We start from the raw sequence: 23,396 nt of genomic DNA on the forward strand, positions 1-23,396 counted from the left end.
TTCCTTCCTCCCTCCCTCCCTCCCTCCCTCCCTCCCTCCCTCCCTCCCTCCCCTCCCTCCCCTCCCTCCCCTCCCTCCCTCCCTCCCTCCCTCCCTCCCTCCCTCCCTCCCTCCCTCCCTTCCTTCCTTCCTTCCTTCCTTCTTTCCTTCCTTCCTTCCTTCCTTCCTTCTTCCTTTTTATTTATGTATACAAGAACTGGGGTGTAGGCCACAGGTGTTGGGGGCGTGGATAGATTCACCAGAGACAGAGTGGGGAACAGAACAGGCGGATTGACTAAAATACACTGCTGAGGGGAGCAACGGGCAAGACAGGAGAGGTCTGCTGCATTATGTGGGTTAGCTCCCTGGCTGGGGATTGAACTCGTGCTGCAGTGGCTGGCAATAGTTTGATAGTGCTGAGACTTAACTCCTTGTGCCATCAGGGAGGCCCAACTTTCATCCCATGTTTAATTTGACTTTCTCATTCAAGAATGTTACTGAGCTGGAGCTCCTTGTAGAGCAAATACTGGAGTACTTGGTTCTTTGCTCCCCCCTTCCTCTCCCTTTCACTCTTCCTCCCTCAGATACATAGTTGAGAAAACCAATATTTTGGATCACATGGTAAATCAAGGGATAGGGTGCCTCTGAGTGGTTGGGGTTACTGCAATGTGGTTAACACAGAGTAACTAAAAATTTACACACACGGAAACTAAAAATTTAGTTTCCCAGAGGAACATCACAGCCATGGGTTATCGTGACAGGTCTATATCTTGACCCAATTCTTTTTGAGATTTCTGAGCTAGCATAGAATGAGATTCTTTGGATCTTGGTGGCATAATAAGCCATGTCTTTAAAATTCTTTTTGTTAACTAGATTTGGAGCTGGACAGGAACTGGGTCCTGGGCCATGTTCCCAGGTGTCTTAGGTTATACTTGGCCAGAGTTAGTTATTTCCTCTCATTGCATTTAGCTAGTGACTCTTGAGGAAAGTGAGGAGTCATCTAATGGTAAATTGTCAAACACGGTTTAAGGCTGTCAGAGGATTTTGGAGGATTACAGCTGAGATGTATCATAACACTGTCAGATTCAAGCTAATGCATGTTTTGTTTTGTTTGTTTTAATAGAATGAAGTCCCTGAGGCAAAGAAGGAGGAGACTTTGTTGGATCTGGACTTTGACCCTTTCAAACCTGAGGTTGCCCCTGTGGGTTCTGCTGGAGTGACCCACTCACCCATGTCTCAGGTATCAAGTGGAGTTTCTGATTTGGGGGGATGACATTTCATAAACATTAATAAGTTCTGTAAGGAAACATCAGCCTTTTAGTGACACCTCTCCCTTTCAAATAACTATACTTTTCATTTGGGGTGACAGATATTTCCAAACCTTCCCATTCTATTGAATTTCTCTATTTGTTGAGCTGGGATAACCACACATTCCTGTTTGCTCAGGAATCATAAATCTCAGTGTAATTATTCATTGTGCCTGTTAGTACTCAGAAATATCCAGGTTTGGAAAATACATTTTATGACTTCCCAAAGTAAAACTCTTCCTGCTGGCTTTGGGTTTACTCTTATTGTTTTCTCTACTTTCCTTTTTCATACTTTGCAAATTAAGGCATCTCTGAAATAATCATGAGATTATACCCCAACAGGCACATTTTTTCAGCCTTGATAGTTCTGATCTTGATGATGTCCCCATCCTTCACATTACAGATTCCCTGTGTGATCTTGATTATGACTCAGTGCAAACTTAGTCTTGTCTGTCTATGCTCATCCAGGCTCATCACTACTTCACTCTCAACACTTCCCCATTTCAATAACTATTGCATTCTTATATGATAACATTGTCTAAATATAGATAGCATTCTCTGTTAGAGGGACACTGGTGGTGGGTATTGAATTGACTTGTGGGTAATTTCTCTGGAATATAGTTTTTTACATTTGACTGTGTTCCGGGAAGGAAGTTAATTTAAAACTTTGGCTACATAGAAACTATTTATAACAGTATTTTGGATGGGATTGAAACCTCACATTTGAATTTGGGAACATCTAAAGGTGGTAGAATATACTTCAAGTTGGTTCATGAATGTTTATTGTAAAACTTAGCTTAGGAATTGAGACCATGCTCAATTTCCTGGTCTTGGAGCCTTCTTGATATCTTAAAGTAAACCCCTGGGGCACAGACGGCTCAATGTGAACCTCCTTAAATGAAACTTCTTCTTTGATCGATGCTTCATTCTAGATTGTGAGTGACTTTCTAGAGTCCTCATTGTTGTAATTCAGGAATAACAATCTGAGCTAATACTTATGGAAGAAGTTAAGTAGATCAGACATTAGTCTTAAGGGTACTTTGAAAAAAATGGGTTTCTTAGGTGAATATTTCAGAAAAATCAATCAGTTTTCTTTTAGGAGCATGACTGTGTGCATTTGATTATTAAAGACTCCAAAAAGTCTTGAGCAATAGAAAGGAAAAAACCTGTTTAGATTTATCTAACATAGTTTCCCAAATTTGTCTGACCACAGTGAAACTTTATTAACATTTATTTGACTGTTCTCTAACTTATTTTGGGAATTGCTATTTTAGTCATTGCCAGCAAATTTGAGAATTCTGCCATAGTGGCCAAGAAAAGCAGAAAGTTAATATATGTCCAGTTGAGGATACTTCCATCTCAGAGCTTTCTCATTGTAAAGACAGAATAATTCATTATACTCCTCTAATTTGCTCTCCCATGTTTATTACTTTGGTTTGAAGGAAGTTTCCATAGTGGATGCTGTGCTATCAGTGTTAGAGATTTCACGACATTTCTATAGCAAGTTAGAGAAATCTCTTTTATATAATTCATGATTAAATCGATCCATAAATCATGAAACTTTGTGTGAATTTATGAGTAAGAATTTATTTCAGAATATAAAAAAAAATATGACCTTGGTTAAATCTTCAAAAGACTTAGTTCTGAAGGAAATGCATTACTGCAGTTAGAAAAAGCTGTGCGCGCCACTGTCCTTCCCTCCAGCCATGTAATAAACTGCTTGGCAGTCCCTGTGGCTGTAATTGAGTCACCTCACTGCAGAGTCCTCCTGCAATCCAGCCCTAATCACATCTCACCTCTTCGCTAAGAAAAAAAGTCTTAGGTGGAGATAACAGAAAGCGCAGCCATATTAGATTCTACTGACCTTTTTCCCCTTCCCTCAAGTGATCTCCCTTTCCTATCACCTGACTCTGTTTTAAATTGATGTTCTTACTACTAGCAGAACATCTCATCTTGTGATCTCTGCAGTGTCCACATGAGCTAACACCTTTTTTTTTTTTTTGTGATCCTCAGGATTGATAAACGCAAAGATGAGGTTTCATGTTACAGCCTTCCTCTGGTGAAAATGCAATGTTGTCTACATTATATAGGAAAGTATAGTAGGTTTTAGGGGGTTAAGAGCCTGTGAAGCGAGAAAACATAAACCATCTGGATAATTGGCAGGCACATATTAAATAGAGAAGCCATAATGTACACAAAATGGGTGCTTTCACTGGAGCTGTTTCGCTCTTTCTTAGTCACTCTACAGGCAGGTGCTTACTGGAGACCAGCGGATGCACAGCGCTGCAGGGCACTGGGGCAGTAGGGTTAGAGCAGGCGGGGCCAAGCGAGTGTCCATCAGAACCACAGGGTCCTCCTTCATTAGCACAGATTCCAAACAAGACATCTGTAATCCCATCTGGAAACTCATGTTCTTAGGCTAGGATTCTAATTTACTATTCATATTTGTGATTTAAAACATGTACATAAAGATGGATTCCAGCCACAAAGACAGGGCAGAAAAGGATGTGGCTTTAGCACTAATTCTAGTCACATGGAAAGTAAGAAGGGAAGGTCTCCCCACTTCCCCCACACTCATTGTCAGTCATTTAAACCATCTGGATTTACTCTGTAGGGTCAGTAAGCTTTATAGTAGTAAGTGCAACTCATCCTTTTATCTTATGGGGCATCCTGCTGGTTTGCATGATTACCAATTAATTGAGTTTATGTTATCATGTAATGCAACACATTGAAGAATGCTTTTCTGGGGTTCTTTTATCATTGACCTGCTCATGATGCATCTTCTTTGGTAGGGGAGGGCTGGGGAAGTAATAGCATTAGCAATAGTTAGGAATTTATTTCCTCAAGGATGTGATGAATTTTAATATTTGGTTACCTGTTTACTTCTTTTTAATTGCGTTTGTGTATAACAGTAAATCCATTCATTGTCATTCACATATATCTGTCCACTGTTGTAGAGCTGTCCTGTCAAATATGGGAACCACTTGTCACATGTGGCATTTTAATTTTAAATTATTTAAACTTGAAATACTTAGCTGTAGCATGTGTCATCTGCTCAGTAGCCACATGTATAGTGGCTATCCTATTGGACTTCCAAGATACAGGATGTTTTCTCATCAAAGAGAGTTCTGTTAAATAGTGCAGCTGTACTAAATGATTAAAAAATGTTAATGACCTTATTTCAAGAACTTTTATCACCTCAGCATGTTTTTACATGATTAGGATTTGTAAACTTAAAGTACTTTGTCCGTTTGCTTTCAGACATTGCCCTGGGACCTGTGGACGGTAAGAGTACTAAGAGTTCTGTATTTTCATGTGCCTGGTTCCCGAGAAATTTGGAGAACATACTATATATTATTTCATCTGTGATGCAAAGCAGAACCATACAGTTTGAGTGATGATGTAGTCCCCTAGAACAACCATCAGTCCTTGGCAGTTCCAGGCATTACCAGCTTCCAGAACAGTGGTGAGGAGGCACAGCAGAACGTCAGGCTCTTGGATGCAAGAGAATTTGGTGTTGTGACCTCTGGGCCTCTCCCCGCAATTGTTGGTGGCTGTAAATATTGGTGGTTGACATGCACACTGGTTATTGCTTTCAAGTAGAAGATAAGAAAAGTGTGCATGAGAAGATGTAAGGAGGGGGCTGCACTGCACAGGGAACCATTTTTTCATTATTCTTTCAGTGAAACTTTATCAATAAGGATTTGAGCTGTGGAGTCAAACCACCCTGAATTTAAGTGCAGGATCTATTTCTTATATGATTTAGAGCAATTTCTGAAACTATCTTAGCTTCACTTTTTATCATATGTAAAATAACGATAGTGACACCTTGATGGGTGTGTGAGGACTGAGTGAGATAATATTGGAAGAGGATCTAATCCAATGGCAAGATACGTATCAATAAAAAATAGATGTTACTCTGATGTTATTTATTCAGCTAATCTGATGCGCTAGGATGAATACTTCCAGAATTTATTTGAATACTTCAGAATTTAGAGTTAGGAAAAGACACAAACAGCTTTGTGGTAGCAGCATCTGTGCTGTGAAATTAGGAAACTGAACACACCCATCTAAACCTCACAGTCCTTGGGACAGAATGTTGGTCTTCTCACTCTCAGAAGTGCCCTAGGTATAGTCCTTAAGCACACAAATTGAGTTTCCATGTTTGCCTTTTTTATTTATTTATTTATTTTTTTAGTGAGACAGTAACAGGGTATTTTGGTAGATCTAGTTCTTAATAGGCCTGGCTTGGAAAGTGCCATGGCTGCTTCCTTCCCTTAGGACAGAAAGATGGTTGTCCCTTATCTTACTCAGAAGCAAGTTTAAGTAGCACTTCTTAGGATCCTGGAGCATCATGGAAAGTTCTTAAGAGAAGAGTTAAAAATTTCAATTGAAAACATCCTTTACAGTGAACTGGTTTTTTGTGTCTATTTACATAAAAGGGATGCATCAATTGATGTTCAGGACATTTGGATTCTACCCCCAACTGTGTTAATTTCTTTAACTATTAAGAGGACAATGTTATTTTTTTTGTTTGTTTTTCAAATATATCTTTGGTTTGAGAGTATAGGAGAGGGAAAGTATCATCTAGAAGGAGAATTTCAAAGGACAGACCTGCTAGAAATCATTATAATAGCAATGTTGCAGACTAGTTCCCTAAATATTATTGCTCACATTCCATGGTTTGCTCAGTTCCTCAGAGTTGCTGCTTTGTGTGCAGGGTAGGCTACGGCATTGTGGGGAGAACAGGAGGAGAGTCCTCCACACAGTTAGAGTGGTCAGATCAGTTTACCTCCAATGCAGACCCAAGTGCAGGATGAGTTTGAGGAAGATTTTATTCTGATACTACATCAGAACATGTGATATTATATAATTCTGTGTCCACTCGTGCTTAATCTTAGTCTGCTGTATTCAGTCTTGCTTATTTGAAACTGCATTTTGGAGTCAGCTGAAAAAGAAATTGTGGAACAGCCATAAGACATCCTTGTTGATACTAGAAAGTGACAATGGCTTTCTTTGTGTTGCGATTGTGTAATCTTGAATAGTATTGGAATGAAATCATTCCTGTCTCAAAACAAGTTATAAAATTTAATCTCAAATTAGTAAAGACCGTAGCCTTCAGCAGAATGTTGACTCTAGACAGCAGGGGATTTAGATGTGCTAGCAAATTTTATTCTCTTACTTTATTATTTATTGCTTATCTTTTTGTTCATACAGACAAGCACTGATTTGGTACAGCCGGTAAGTAAATATCCAGAAAAAAGTCTGTATTTTTTTATAGTTAATATGCAGTATAATTGGTATATTAGCTAGATTGAGCTTTTTCTTTCTTGAGGCTTTGCTAGTCACAAATTTAACCTTCAAACCATTTAATTTAAATACTCTCTAGTTTCATGTAACTTGTGCTACCCTACTAAAGAGCTTTGTGTTTCTCATCAAATCTTATCATGATCTATTTCATCTCTTTTTTTTTCTTTGCTCTCCTGCATACTCTAAAGACTGACTCTTCAAAAAGTCTTTCCCTGTGTAACCTGATCATGGAGGAAACTCCAGACACTGGGTTGGCCGAAGAAATTCAAAGATCTCAAATTGATATAGGTGCATTTATTTGGGGTCCTGATGGTAGCACAGACAGTGTCAGCCAGGAAATTACTCAAGGTGGGTCTCAGGAAGACTCTGCATGTCTCTCTGAAGCAGAGCAAGACATGGAATTTTCCACTGAGATGCTTTCTTCTGCTGACTGGCACACCATTGCTGAACATGGTGAGGCTGACCTGGGGCCATCCCCTCCATGTGGCAATGAAGAGCTGTCCCCAAAGCCTGTGCCTGAGACTGAATTTGCCATTGCTTCTGTTATGGAAACAGAGCAGCCTAATGACTTACCTGACTCAGAATTACCAGCCATGGACACTGGTGGCCTGGCCAATGCAAGTCAAGAAGATATTAAAAAGTCAGCAGAAGAGGAAGAGAAACAGAAGATAGAAGATTCTATGTGGGCAGGTGTGGAGACATGTGAAAAGGTAGACACTGGAGCTGTTGCTATCAAGGCACTAGAAGGTAGAGGGGAATTTGAAGAGAAAGAATGTGAAAGTATAGAAAATAAGGTAATAGATCTTCATAAGATAATGGCAAAGCAAGACCAGGAGCCCTTAAAAATCAATGGGGAGAAAAGTAGGAAAGATCTAAAAGCTACATATAAGGAAAATGCAAAGACCAATGAAAAATATTTCAAGAAAACTGATATTTTAGAAATAGGCATGGAAAGATTAGATATGGCAGAGGAATTTAGTGACAGAAGCCAAAGACTAGATGACGGGATTCAAGTAGTAAGTCGTTATGGAATTGTAGGGAGTACTGGAGCTAAATCTGCCAGCCATACAAATATTTCGAATCTGCCACTCCATACTGACTTTCTGTCTAATATTGAAGATGCCATCCCCGAGGGACAGGATTTAGTTAGTAAAGACATAAAAAAAAATTTAATAAGTCTTCACAACCACAATGTAATATGTCACACAGCACCGGACATTACAGATGCTAAAGAAATTCAATGTGAGATGGTGTCACATGCTTCTGGAGGTGAAAAGGATGAAAATCAGGCTGTTGTTTTATCAATAAAGCACAAAGTAGAAGCTCAGTCTAGAACAGACCTTGATTATTCCCTGGAAACTAATGCAAACAGAAAAGAGTGTTGTTTGTGTAAGGCAGACAACCCATTAATAGAGGGATTTGAAAGTCCAATGAATGGAAGGACTAGTCAGCCCATTAACTTGCCAAGAATTACAAAAGCAGAAGTTTGGAGAATAGATACAGGTCAAATTTGGCAGCCAAGCTTGGATTCAAAAGTGAATAATATTCATATGTCGAAATTCTCTGGTAAACCAGATGGCCAAGCAAGTAGATTTGCCACCTGCCATGATTCTATTAACTGCTGGTCTATCAGAGATTTGGGAGACTTGGAAAATTTTTGGGAATATGTAAATATGGTTGAGAGCAAAAAAGAACTGGAGGTAGACTTACTAGCAGATGTATGTGGGGGAATAGCCATTGCTAGCTGCTGGGAGCAAAGTGCAGAGAGAGCTAGACCATTTATTGTGGGAACCTCCCAGAATGCTAGCTCCGAGAGTTCCACTATTCCCCAGGATAATGACAACAACAACTCAGATTTATCTGAAGATGAAATTGCTAACCAGAGATATGGATTATTGTACAAAGAACTAGAGGCTGATAAAGAAGAGGTACTTACCCCAGTATGTAGTGTAGACTAGTCCAAAACTTCTGTAGGTTCTGTTTTTCCTCATGTTTCCCACCTACTTCATTGATCATTACTGTCTTCTCAAGGCCTGTCTCATCTCCTTGGTAGCTTGTCATGTACCTCTTTAAATCTGTGCAAATCAAACACAAATAGGTTGACAAAAAACACACACAAAAAAGCAGAATGATTGCATTGGTAACTAATGAAATTATTTTAGCATCCCATTTGCTGGTCTCCTTGTATTTACTGTACTGTTCAAGCATTAAAAATGTATAGAACACACTCACGGTACCTAAGTGGTTCCATTCCAATAGGAATTCATGAAGTGTTTTTACCCAGACCCACTGAAGCAATAGAACCTTTTTATAGCTGTACATCAAAATGATATCTTAGAGAAACACTGCAGACACTTCTGGATCCTCTCAGTGGCCTGAAAAAAAGAGGGATTTATCCCCTCATGGCTGTTTTCTGCAATCATCTTGTCATTATTGAGAAAACAGGTTTTGGGTAGCACTGAGCTACACATCAGCAATAATTATAAAAATAAATCTTTTTTGTCAGCCTATTTTAAATAATACAGTATGGCCTTTATACATAGAAATGTCTAGACATTTCCTAAGCACTTTCTCACAGTATCCTTTTGTACTATTTTAAATTTGTGATTGTCTTTACCTTCTAACTTGTCTAATGGATATTTACCAACCCTACAAAATAATAAAAAATAATATACTGTGATTTTCATTTCTGTTTAGGCTTCTGGTGGCTCATTTAATGAATTCACCCAGGTAAGAAATTGATTTAATGGCAAATTCCATCCATTCAGTATGATGAGAAATTTTCAAATAAGGATCTGGTGTCTTCGATATTGCATAGTGATTAAGCCTGTTGGCCCTATACTTTACCCTACTATTTATAAGCTCTGTAATGGAAATAATTACAGCAACATGGCAGGGTTGTTATGAAGATCAAATGAGATATACATGCAGAGTGCTGAGCCCAGTGACCCGGCACATACTGAGTACTCCATAGTGGAGCACTTGTTAGTGGTACTAGCTCTACCTTGGAATTCTGCTGCCTTGTTCAGTAAAAATTAAAAGCTCTTATTTATAGTTGCCTATTTAGTTTGTTTTTTATTTATTGTTCTTTTTTTTTTCCTGAAACCTTATTTGGTTCCCATATGTTTCTCCTATAAGTGAAACCATCTGGTATTTTTCTTTTTCCTTCTGGCTTATTTCATGGCGCATGGGTGAATTGGTGTTGGGAATTTTACAGGGACTACACCTGAGAGGAGAAAGCAAGCGTTGTACAAAAATGAACAATGCTGTAAAATAGATATAAATAATTAAAAAAATTAGAAGCTGGGCCTCCCCGGTGGCGCAATGGTTGAGCGCTGGGTTACGAAGCTGCCCGCAGCCTCTGCAGCTCCGGTTCGATCCCCGGCTGGTCCCCGGCCACCGGAGGAGGGTCCCACATGGCGCGTAGACCTCTCCTGCCACCCGCTGCTCCCCTCAGCAGTGTATTTCGGTCCTTCTGCCTGCTCTGCTCCCCGCTCTGGCTCTGGTGAATTCTCTCATCCTCCCGCACTTCTGACTGTACCCAGTGCTTGTATAAATAAATAAATAAATAAATATTAAAAAAAAAATTAGAAGCTGTCCTGATCTGAAAGGTCCCCTAAGATTCATCTGTTAGAGAAGAGGAGATAGAATTGTTTTGAGATTGTAATGAGATGGATCTTTAGAAAATGTAAGAGATTTTGAGAAACCTCCTTCTGAATATTCCTTGGAACCACACTCCCCAGAACTCACCTCTTTATGGTTCTCGAGAAAGTTCAGAAAGTTCATGGAAGTTCAGAAACCACACATTGCCTCTGTCCTATGATGCAGTGTTTTCCTCAGGAGAATGTGAAAGTAGAGCCACTAGTCAATAGAAGTTATGACACTGTACTTGTCCCAACCTTTGAGAGTTGTAGCCCATAGAAAAGGCAGAACATGGCTGCCAAGCAGGTGGATTAGGGAGACTTCAAGCACAGGATTGTCTGTGATGAATACATTTTCTCTTTTTTTTTAATTTAATTTAATTTTATATATTTTACATCATTTTTCTCTTAACATTACATATGAATGATTTTAAATTTTAACATTTAGTATTATTCTTAAAAATTAGATAACTATTCCCTATCTTCCTATAAAAAGATCCACTCATATACTCATTCTCTCTCTCTCTCTCTCTCTCTCTCTAGCTCTCACTCTCTCTCTCTCTCTCTCTCTCTCTCTCACACACACACACACAGATAATAATGCATGTCTTCTCTCTACATAAACCTACATAAAATTGCTATTCATTTATCATTTTTTAATTTTATACTTTTATTAGTTGTAAATGCACATAATGTAAAGAGTTAAGAAAATTTTGTAAGGATTTTTTTTTTTATTTTAAAACTTCAGATGACTGTCATACACCCCCCTCATCTCCCTTTTCTTAAAGGTAAATACCACCCCTCTGCCTTTTCCCTCCCACCCCCCAATATACTCTCTTTTTCTTTAGAAGTTTGTAGTCTTTTTACCTCATGTTACAGTGTGGTATGTTGGTGTGAATGCATTTTCATACATTGGATTAGCCTTTTAATCTAAAAATTTATGTCTTTCAGTTTGGGAAACATTTTCTTATTTCGCAGGGATTTCTTTCCTTTCTTTCTGTGTTTGCTCACTCTCTAACACTTCTCTCATTTTGAATTCCTGAGCTAATCTTTTAACTATTTTTTTCTTTGCAATTTCCTTTTTACTGTCCTGCTATCTAGTTCTTCAAATTTCAAACAGACTTTCCACTTCTATATACTTTTAATTACCAAGAGCTCTCTGTTTGTTTGGTTTTGAATATTTAATAGCATCCTCTATATAATGAATACAGTATCTTCCATTATATCTCTGAGGGTACTAACAATAATAAACATTTTTGAAGGGCCTCCTCCACAAAGTCTTTTTCTTCTACTTAATATTTTTAACCATTCAGTTGTTCTGTTTCACATTTAAGACTTTTCACATATATCTGGTAATCTTGACTGTCTACTCATAGTTAGGGGTGGACACTAAAAAGCTGACAGGAAGCTTGTACAGATAGGTAGAGCTCTTTGACTATGGCCATGTTCTAGGATTTTTTGACTCATCCTTCCTGTTGAGGACTCCTTGATGTCACCCCACATTAGATTCTTTCAGCACTTATTTTTCTTAAGCTGATCAGGCTTCCTTGGGAAGACTCTTCTGATTTCTTGTCTAGAGACTACAAGCCTACCTGCAGCAGATTTTTTTTTTTTGATTCATCAAATTGTTATTCATTCATCTACTTTTCAACTCCAAACTTTTGTTTCTCTTTCTTCTCATTCTTTTTACCATTATAAATTTTTCCTTTAAAAAAAATCACACTATAAAATTCCCTTTGTTATTGCTTCCTTCTAATTCTGGAGAGAGTAGAGATAATTGCCTATGTTCAATCTGCCATCTTTAACCAAATGTCACTGGCTCATCTTTTCTCTTAGGAAGCCCCTAATGTCAAAATCTGTGGGCACCCTTTTTTTTTCACTGGTCAGAATACCAAGGAAGGGCTCTTTTGGTCTTTTGTCTGGAGGATACTCGCCACAAGTCTGGCTGCCGTTTAATGAGAGATGACTATTCTTTAGGAGATCACTGTGTCATCAGATTTCCTCCAGCTTGATATTGTAGATCAGTGAATATAATAAAATTTTATGTTATGATTTATAATTACCCTAAAGAAGTCATACTAAGGTGACATAGTAAGACTGAATTTCCAACATTTGAAAAACTAAATTTGTGTCCTAGTGCTACTAAAACTGTTCACTGTTGAAATCCAGAAGAGATGCTTCAGACCAAACATCCCCTTGAAGACACTGCCCTTTATTTAATAGCTTAATAGTTATTGTATTCTGTTAGCTCAGATTTATATTTAGAATGTTAAAAAAATCCTTGATTTTTTTTCTGATTTAAAATAAAGGAGAATTGTAAATCTTTATAATTATTTATTGACAACAGCTGGCGGGAGATGACATATATATATATATATAGTTAGCAAATTAGCTGGAATCTTAATAATTTTTAATCTGCTATTTCCTTCCCAATTCTCAGCCCCAGGACACTTCATTATTCACTATGCAGACAGACCAAATCAGCAATGTGGTAAGTTGAGTTTGGTTTATGTGTTTGGTCATTGGTTACTACCAAGTATTCTAAGGTTGGTCATTCTTGGTTATCTAGAGCCTGAATATACAGAAAGTGGCTTCTATAGCCACTCTAGGATAGAAAAGCTTCAGAAAGGTATCAATTATGTTTTGAATGTGATTCCTTCTATTTCTAAAGACATGGTGATCCTAGCAGAAATCCAGGTTTCCTAATTTCGGGCTTCAGTAGGACCAGAGTAAATCCATTAAAGACATGGATATTTCCATGTGACTATAGGATTGAAAATTAAATACTTGAAAGTAGATCTTTACTTTTTCTTGAACTTGAAACCGCCTCACCTCTCATCTCCTACTTCAATGTAGAAAGCAGCAGTGCTTTGTAGAGATGTGATTCCTACTTTGCTGCCAAATGAAAGGGGAGGAGAGCTCAGCTGGGGAGTGAGGAAGAATCATAAAGAGTTACTGTTGGGGTCAGAAGAGATTTTTTTTTAATTATTTTTTATTAAGGTGACATTGGTTTACAATATTAAATATGAGTCTGAGGCTTGGAATCCCACCTTCAGAGGACATTCTTACAAGATAATGTTGCAGTTCTGATGTGCAGCTTACAAATGTGGTTGAATAAGGAGACCCTGAGCGAGGTCACTATGACCTTGTCAGTGGCACGCCACATAGGATTTTGCTTTTTGCAGATTAGTATATGAGGATTTTTTGTAGCTTATTTGGTTTCCCAAAGGAGCAGTGTCTAGCCCAGCCCCTGACTCACAGTAGAATCTTGGAATTGGATTTGAGTACAGTGAATTTTTCATTGTAAATGATTTTACTTTTAAGTATCAGGCTTATTTTCTGGGAAATTTGTCTTAAAGGTTATTTGGCCCTTTTCAAAGGTAAATATGTCTCTAATACCTTGTCCATAGATTGTCTTACTTTTGCCTTCTGGGGAACCAGGTGAAAGGCAGAGGCTGTGTGACCTGCAAATATATTTTAAAGCTTTGAAATAGAAATTGTGTAAGTATGAGAGAGTATAAGGATGAGTTATAGGTTTATTGTGATTCTTAGCCTGGTGATAGAATAAGGATTATATTGATACCAGAGGATGAGATTTTTAATTATCAGTTGTAAATGGGTTAAGAAAACAGAAAAAATACTGGCATAAAATGAAAGGTGGTGAGTCAATTTAAACTCACTCCTACTACTTTGATGCAAAATATACAGGCATAGAATCCTCTGTTTTTTTAAGTTTCTCTGAATACGTCTCTCTGCCTACATCTGGGTCTTGGAGCTTCCATTGCCTGCCTTCTTCCCTTGATATTTTCTGAAGGAGGCATCTAGCACCTTCTTTTCACTAGGCAGTTTAACTCTGTCATAGACAGTATTAGAAATGTGATCGTTCTGGCTGCCCTGTGAGAAACTTAAGAACTCAAATTGAACCCTCATCTCTAATGCACTGGGAATGTACAGGACCTTCCCAGGGGCAGGATGATTTCCTGGCATTTGGTTCACTGAATAAAATGGATGATGAAGTTGGAAGTCAGCTACCTGTCTGCCCAACTCACATCTAATGGTCTCATAGGCCCTTGAACATGTTTAAATCCTTCTAAATCTGCAAACCTTGCTCAGAGTTTAGAGTTAATGCTATGGCCCTTTGCAGTTCTCACTAAATTAGTTCCTCCAGGACTGGAAAAGCAGGAATCCACAGCATTGCCATAGTGGAATGTGACTAGACTGTCATCCTACTCTCCTGACACTTCTCTTCCTCTGTGTTGACATACCTACCATCCCCCTCTCATGGAGGATACTGGAAATTGTGCACTGAGGCTACACTACTCATTTTGTTCTAAAGGAAGAATTTGATTTCTGAGTCTCAGATCTAAACCATTGTGGCCTCCTGCTGTCACCAATATAGTGTTCCTTCCTTTGATGTATAGTGAGCGCTCCTCCAGCAAACAACAGGAAATCATTACCGTGCTTCAAAATAGGTATGGCATGGTATCAACCATGTGCAGTGTTTGTCAAAGGAGGAACTCTTTGGGAAAAAAAATAAATGAAATGGTTGAAGCAGGGTACAATCAGCAGGATGAGTTTAGATCTTTCCAAAAGATACAGTTCACAATTTACTTGTGCCTTTCTTTCCATCTTGACAAAATATTTACAATTTTACATTACCTGAGAAGGAATCAAAAGGTGATTTCTGTTTCCAAATTCGAGTATATGCTATCATATATCCTTACTCATCATTCAGGGGGTTATTTATCCCTCTAGAATTTAATTTGCAATATTCACTATAATAATACTAGGGAAAATAATGTGACTTTGGGGAACATAATCACTTCTTCCTCTTCATGTTGTACTTCTGTTATATTGTCTAATTTCAGCAAACAAACACAATTTGACAAATATAGGAGATCACTCTAGTTATTCTTGTCTTCATGTAACTTCAAAAATTTCTTTTATTTTTTTTAAAGATTTATTTATTTATTTATTTATTTATACAAGCACTGGGTATAGTCAGAAGTGCGGGAGGGTGAGAGAATTCACCAGAGCGGGGAACAGAACAGGCAGACTGATGAAATACACTGCTGAGGGGAGCAGCAGGTGGCAGGAGAGGTCTGCGCGCCATGTGGGACCCTCACCAGCGGCCAGGGATGGAACCGGAGCTGCAGAGGCTGCGGGCAGCTTTGCAGCCCAGCACTCAACCACTGCGCCACCGGGGGAGGCCCACTTCAAAAATTTCATCAGACTCAAGAAAACCAAAATCTGATGCAAATACTTTTTTCACTTTAAGTTATTATCTTTGCATTGTTTTGTTGTTGTTGTTGTTGTTTAATGTTTGATACTTTTATTTGACTCATTTTTGAAACTTCTCTTGACTCTTGTTCTGATTTCAGACTTCCTCTATAGCATAAACTCACATCTGCTGCTGGCTTTCTTAGTGCTTTGTTAAATTGCCCTTTATACCTTTCATTGGGTTGGTCATTTGCTACATACTCTCAGAACAAATCACCTTAACTTCCAAAATGGTAAGATCATACCCTGAGAGCTTAGAGTATCTTTTTACTGCTAGGAAAACGTTCCATTATGAAGATAATTCTTTTGGAACAATAAAAGTGAAATTATTTTCCATAGAGGACTCTTGAGAGTGTGTTAGAGTGAATTTTATCTCATTCTTTCTTAAGAATTGCATCAGATCACCTCTTGAAAGTTATAAAAGCCCATAAAAATAACAGCTTTCTGTGCACTTAAATACCGAATGTCCTTTAGTTTTATTATGCCCTTTGAAGAGAAGGAAATGTGATTATGTTCACGGTGGAAGATTTGGTGGGGGTCACAACATAAAATATGTTGTGTATTTATCCAATACTAGGTATTCATTATTTATTCACTGTCCGTGTCTATATTCTCAGCATAACTTCTATCACTTCTGCATGGAACATGTCATGTGCTCTGACTTGTACATGCAGAACGAGAGGTGGCTTTTGTTTCCTTATGGTGAGTGGGGCAGACCTCACACTGATTTCCCAGAAGTTTATTTTTTGAAACTTGGTTTTCTTCTAGAAAAACACTTCTAAACTTTGTTACATTTTAATTGTCTTGATAGTGAAGAATCTTAATGTGCCCTCTAGTGGCCGTCCATTCAGTGAGCTAATCATACTAAATAAATATGCTTCTTTATATTAATCAAACTAGGGAACATTTTCAGCAACCATGGTAACTTGCATTGGCTGTGGTATTTTTAATGGTCTGTTATTTAATATTGCTAATTTTAAAATGAAAAAGTTCTTGAGCTAAGAGCTTACAGAGAGCTGATTAGAATTGGAATTAGAATCAGAATATGTATTGGTCACAGCAGGACTAAAGGACCTCACTCTTGTCCACACAATTAGAGGAATCTAATTTAATATCTAATGGAGAGTACTGCCTTATGGCTCCTTAAAGAATTACTTTATTATATGAAATAAACTGATTGCTAAGGATTTTATTGGAGGGAGAAGTGACACGGGACTAAACAGGAACTTGCAGGCAGCCAAGTATGATTCTGGTGGCCACTTGCCAGGTAGCTGGGTCTGTTCCTCCCAGCCTGACATTGGAAAAATAGGTGGGTAGTGACCTGTTTGTGAAAATTAATGCATTTTGGTCTGAATATTGGGAGAACCCCTCAATTTTGTGTGTGTGTAGTGCTTAACAACATACCTGGGTTGGGGGCAGAATCATGTGCCCTTTGAACTTTTCCTCACTCCTTCCAACTGGCAAAGGTAGACCTGTAGGGTCTGCTCTCTCTCTGCTAAATAACAGGTAGTACCTGTTACTACATTTAGCATCTCTACTCAATATCATAATGAATTGAATAGTCAAAATGTTACAAGAAAGTACAACAAGATACCACATGCTAAGTTTTTGCTTAACTTCCAAGGAAATGACAATTCTTGATGGTTGTAAAACCAAAGCTTAATAAGAGTCTGCTCCTGACTTACCAGGTTTGTGATGCCAAATGTGGGGTTTTCATCCAGCACAGATTTAATGAATCTGCTGACCTTTATGATAAGAAGGAAAATCTTAATTGTCCGGTATTCTGTGATGTTATCTATTCACATATTGAATCTTTTTCCTCTAACCCTCAAAACAAACAATCAAAGGCTGAATCTGAACAGGCTGCACCCTCAGAGCCGAAATTGGAGGAGCCCCCTGCCGCTGCCACACCTGCTGCTGGGCTGGACCTTGGACTGGACACCGAGGCCGAGGCGCCAGCGGAGGGGGCAGTGGTGAGCGCCGCCTCCCTCCTACCCTCCACCTCCTCCCCTGCTGCAGCCATGCTCACCTCATCATGATCCATTTCTCCTTCTCATTGGGCCAAGTCACCTCCAAATCTGTCATGACTCCCCAGGTTCAAACAGTTTTCATTCCTTTGACAATGACTCCATTCTCTTTTATTTTTTTTTAAAGGAAAATGTTTAAAGACCTGACCTTATGACCAATAGAAAACAATCATGTAGCCATAGGTTTAGTTTTTTTAAAAAAAGGCTGCATCGATTTTTTCTAATACTCTTTCATTCATAGCAGATAGTGATGCAAAGCTCACAAATAATCAGGCATGTTGATTCTATGATTTATCTGGAGATGCGCCTTCCATTAGGCACCAACTTCAGGTGATAAGCAGAAGGATAATCACTCTGTTGGTTTCTAAAAATATTAGTTGTGTGGGTTGGTTAAGGCCCAAGAAGGGATTGGAATTCCATTTTACAAGTCCATGGCATATAAGGATTCCTGTATATTGAATCATTTGCTAAAAATCAAGTCCGATTCTGACTTGAGGGACCTTGAGGATGTATTTTTTGTAAGCCTAGAGACCCTCCTGTCTGCCTCCATTTGTTCTGTCCCTACTCCATTTAGCCATAAAGCCATATACACCACTTCACAGATGGGGGTGAGCTTTCTGTGCACCGAGGCAAATTGGGCAGTGTAACATCCATGGAAGAATACTGAGGAAAATTTGATTCAAAATATGAAAGAAATGAAAGTATATTTATGCACTGCAGCTATCATGTCTCCCAAGAATCTTAATCAGAGTAGCATTTACTGCAGCCTACAAAGAATCTGTACTAAGAAGAAAACCAGTCTCCCTATTCCAAAAATAACATTTCCTAGATTAGACAACAGAGAAATAAAAGCTAATTGTCTTGCTGTTAATGTCCAAGGTCATTTTACCAAGAAAAGCATAGATCATCTGTCAAATCCATCGTTTAGTCATAGAGTGGAAAAGAAAATAGCAGGGCAAGATAATGTTGAAAAATACAAATTAAGAACAATTCAGGGAAAATGACCATGTTTGTCATTTAAAGACAAAGTAGGGGCCTCTCTGGTGGGATAGGTGTTAAGTCTCAGCGCCATTAGACTATCTCCAGGCACTGCATCATGAGCTCGATCCCAGACCAGGGAGCTCACCCATATGATGCATCAGACCTCTTCTGACTCGCCCGCTGCTCCCCTCAGCAGTGTATTTCAGTCAGTCTGCCTGTTCTGCTTCCCACTCTGTCTCTGGTGAATCCTCTCACCACCTGCACCTCTACCCTACATCCCAGTCCTTGTATGCATAAATAAATAAAAATAAATCTTAAAAAAATAATAAAGATAAAGTGAACTAAATCCTTTAGGTAAAAAGAGAAATGTGTTCCACTAGATTGCTTCTCTTCTAGAAGCATTGCTAGTTCCAGGCACTTTACGGGGGGAGTTGACACTGTATCCAGTCTCCAGGGATTTTTTTTTTCCTGTCACTCCCAAGTTCACTGCTCATCTCAACAACACAGTACAGATGGGACATTTTCAGTTAGTGCCACATTGTAATCTTTCCACCCAGCTTAGCTTAAGATTATTTAATTAAGAAAGGAAGGGAAAGAGTATTGAATTTTTGACTTTCAGAATTAAAAGATATGCCAGGGAGCTAGAAAGATATGATTAGGTGTAGATAATGGTTTAGAAATTGCTTCAGTTCTGAAAAGTTCTTATTAAATTTCTATTTTTAAATGGCAACATAGGCTTTATCTTCACCAATTGTTTTTAAGCCACATTTGTTCCATGCCCCAACTGTTCAGCGAAAGACTTAATGCCACGGTTTTGTGCAAGGGTGTTTGATGCTTTGCAATTGATTAGATGAGTCACTTTGACTCTTCATGACTCCCTCTCAGAGAACCATGAGACTTTCACCCCAGGCTTTTTTTAACAGCATTGTAAGCAGGCTCATTATCTCCCAATGAGCAATATTAGTAACTACCAATTATCAAGTTACCTATTATGTCATATATTTTACCATATGTGAACACATTTATATACAAGTTTATATATATAAAGTATATTAAAATATGCTACATGCTTTACTATATACTTGAGAATTTATAAAAGATTTATAAATTTTTAAACAATGGTGATTATATAACAATACTTAACAAATTGTAGTACAAACATCACTTGTTTTCTAAAACTTAAGGGTGAACTTTAAAAAATAGATACTTTGTGAAATGCTAGGCAATTTGAGAGTCTCATGAAGGATTCAGGCGTCTTCTGAGATTGGGAGATGGTATAAGAACCACAGGTCCAGAACTCACCTTCTGAGCCAATACTCTCCAAGAAGAAAAGTTCACGCAGTTGTTTATCTATCCCCATACAGAATAAAGTACAGGAGGAAGAATATTAATTAATATTATAGCAGTTTCATTTGCCTAATACTCATCACAAGTGACCACCTCCCATGTTTTTTTTTTTTTATTTTTATTTTTTTTTTTTATAGAGGCATGCTTTATTTATTTATTTGTTTGTTTGTTTTGTTTATACATGCACTGGGTACAGTCAGAAGCGCAGGAGGGTGAGAGAATTCACCAGAGCCAGAGCGGGGAGCAGAGCAGGCAGAAGGACTGAAGTACACTGCTGAGGGGAGCAGCGGGCGGCAGGAGAGGTCTGCGTGCCATGTGGGACCCTCCTCCAGTGGCCGGGGAGCAGCTGGGGATCGAACCGGCGCCGCAGAGGCTGCGGGCAGCTTCGCAACCCAGCGCTCAACCGCTGCGCCACCGGGGAGGCCCCTCCCATGTTTTTAAAATTGACATATTTGGATGAAGTTTAACTCTTCTCTGTATTCTTTCTTTCATTTAAGATAATATTGCAAAGAATGTATTTCTTCAGTTGTGATAATCCAACATAAAATAGAGTTCTTTTTCCTAAGGAAAGGTCTGTTCTCTGGCTAAATGTGTGATATTTAGTTGTATATACATCAAAATCTATGCTGTGTCCAGCATTAATTAACAGGCTGCCTGTGGTTGCCATCCGTCAGGACTGGGTTGACATGACCTTTTGATGTCATCCATTTTGCTGCCAAAATGTCACCACACAGTTATTAATACATTTCATATGAAGTAAAGTCTGTGGGGTTTTGTTTAAAAAAAAAGAGGCAAATGTAATTTTAAAAACAGGAAATTCTAGCAGTGGTTCACAAAGAAACCTGGGGCTTTCAAGAAAAGTTTAATTATATTTTTGTTGTTGTTTTACTCTCCACAGAACTAATGTTATCTTTCATTTTTCTTTATCACACCAATTTTTATCAGTATATTGACAAGAGGTCTTTTAAAAACCACTGTTACTTCTCCAAATGTTTCCATGTTATGGAAATAATAATTATTTTCCTTAGGTACAAACATATGATCAAAATTTGTTCCAGTAAATATCAGAGAATTAGGCTAAAAAGCTGACAAAGATTATTTTGACTCACATTTATCCCACTGCTTGCAGAATCCTAATTTTCTCCAAGTTCTGGTCAGAAATTTTTCCTCAAATGATGTGAAATAGGCCAATGCCTCTACTTTTTGTTTATTATATTTCCAAAAATAATGTGCTGTAAATAAATTTAGGGATAGTATAATTGACAAAACATGAAGATATTTTAGAATTGGTTGAGAATCCATTACTCTGGGTACTATTTTTTGCTTTGTCTCTTGTGTTTTTTCAAAATTTCAAACTTGAGTTGATTTGTCAAGACTGATTTAAATCAGTAAATACATATAGATCTATATCTATATATTTCTGGCAGATCTCTCTATGTATGTAAGTGGATTTTTTTTTTTCCAGAATCTGGGCTCATTTGTTTCCCAATGAGCAATATTAGTAGCTACCAACTATCAAGTGCATATTATGTCATATAAAAAGCGATGGGTTGCAGAGATATATACAAAGTTGGCAGAAGCAACTAAGCCTAGATATTTCTTTTTCTCTCCCATTGCATCAAATCACAGGGAAGAGATGACATTAACCAGGACTAAAATATCACAAGGTGGTAGATAAATCCTGACCCCTCCCCTTCACAGAGAGGTTGGTCTGAACCTGTCTGGTCACATGTGGAGAATGGGGGCATTGCTGTTTCCACATGGGACTGAATGTAGGTGTTCATCAACCACCTGCCAACCATCTCCCCTGCTCCCTGGGGTCTAATATTCCAAAGCCCCTTCTCAAGCAAACACAAATGAGGATTTTGCAATGTTATCATTTGTTCAAAGTGTAATTGTAGTTATATATGAACATGAGCATCAGGTTTCAGATTATTCTTTCACTGTTGAGAAACCATTTGTGGTTGATGGATGTCTAGTGATTTTTTTAGGTGTTACTTTTAGTGTATCTTTCTAAAATTTAGGTGAAATCCACATAGCATAAACTTATATTCTTAAAGTGATAAGTGACTTTAATACGTTTGTAATGTTGAGCAATCACCACCACTTTCTAGTTCCAAAACATTTTAATCATCCCAGGTTACAACCTTGTGCCACTGTCCCATTCCCCCCAACCCCTGGGAACTACCCATCTGTTTTCCATCTCTCTGTACTCTAGGCCCTTCATATAAATAGAATCATACAATATATGACCTTATGTGTCTAGCTTGGTATATACTTTTGTATTGGCTTGCCCTTTTTTCTTTTTTTTAAGATTTATTTATTTATGCATACAAGAATTGGGGTATAGGACACAGGTATGGGGGGTGAGAGGACTCACCAGAGACAGAGTGGGGAGCAGAACAGGCAGACTGACCGAAATACACTGCTGAGGGTAGCAGCAGGCGAGTCAGAAGAGGTCTGCTGTTTCATGTAGATTAGCTCCCTGGCTTGGGATTGAACTCATGCTGCAGTGGCTGCAGACAGCTTCATAGGTTGTATCCCAACCCCTTGTACCACCCGGCAGGCCCACCTTTTTTCTTTTTTAACATAGCTTTCATTGTAATTAACTTCAGGACATTAAAACTTGATTCTGTCTTCTTGGTGCACAGGGGGTTCAGTTCACAAGCCCAAGTAGAGACCATTCTTGGTCTTCGGCTCAATTGAGCAGCAGCCATAAGACCAGAATTTCTTAGACAATTCTGCCCACTGTCCCCACTATAAATACTAGACCTACTCCACTGATCAAAATTTAGACCTGGCAGAATCTTTGAGATGTTTTCTGTTGATTCAAGTATCCCACTGTGTGGGTGACAGACAGTGCTGACACGTATATGGTCCTTGGATAATGTGAAGCTGAATGTCCCATGTGTGATATAGTTCTTCACCCTCTTCTTGCCTTTTCTTGTCCTCTCCATCCTTTCAGCACCTCCAGGGGAGAAAGGCCCTGTAATATGGCCCACTTCTCAGTAGTGAACATGAGCTAAAATAATAGGCACCATCAGGAAAAAGTACTTGATTTGAGATCAGAGAACCCTTCTTTTCTCAAATTGTCTTCTATTCCAGCTGTTCAGATGCTGGAATGTGTATGACCTGAAGTGTATGACCTGAAGTGGCTGAAACACAAAGATGGTTTAGTTTTGATCAACAGAGCCATATTTTAATAATAGATACTGCTAAGTGCTAGAATTTGACAGGCATTACCTTACAGTAACACTGTAAAACATTATGCAGGTGCATTTTATAGATGAAAAACTGAGACAAAAAGTGTAAGTGATTTCATCGAGATCAAATACCCAGAAAGCAATGACATGAAACTCAAATCCTCGCATTTTATCTATAGATATTCATCCTTTAACTATCCCAGATGGTATGTTTTTAAAAAGAGCAGGTTGTCTAAAAGCACTTGTATGAAATACTAATTAAAGTCATCAGGGTCATGACCAAGCTGAAACCATGCTGACTCCCAGGCCTAACCAGAACAA

General features: G+C 38.4%; 1 protein-coding gene across 3 annotated transcripts in view; it reads left to right on the plus strand.

The window, feature by feature from the left end:
* The window catches only part of AMPH (amphiphysin), a gene marked incomplete at both ends in the record, with an annotated part of 242,204 nt that overhangs the window by 197,182 nt on the left and 21,626 nt on the right, over nt 1-23,396 (plus strand). For 2 of the 3 annotated variants that reach the window (XM_084229176.1, XM_084229177.1), the window contains 6 exons: nt 1,103-1,219; nt 4,548-4,571; nt 6,504-6,527; nt 9,294-9,326; nt 12,678-12,728; nt 17,365-17,490. In XM_084229176.1, coding sequence (XP_084085302.1) covers nt 1,103-1,219; nt 4,548-4,571; nt 6,504-6,527; nt 9,294-9,326; nt 12,678-12,728; nt 17,365-17,490 — 375 coding nt within the window. The remainder of the gene's footprint in view (nt 1-1,102; nt 1,220-4,547; nt 4,572-6,503; nt 6,528-9,293; nt 9,327-12,677; nt 12,729-17,364; nt 17,491-23,396) is intronic. The other variant, XM_084229178.1, reaches the window with a different exon arrangement.

Source organism: Talpa europaea (genome assembly GCF_964194135.1).
Source record: "Talpa europaea genome assembly, chromosome: 3".
Lineage (NCBI taxonomy): Eukaryota > Metazoa > Chordata > Mammalia > Eulipotyphla > Talpidae > Talpa > Talpa europaea.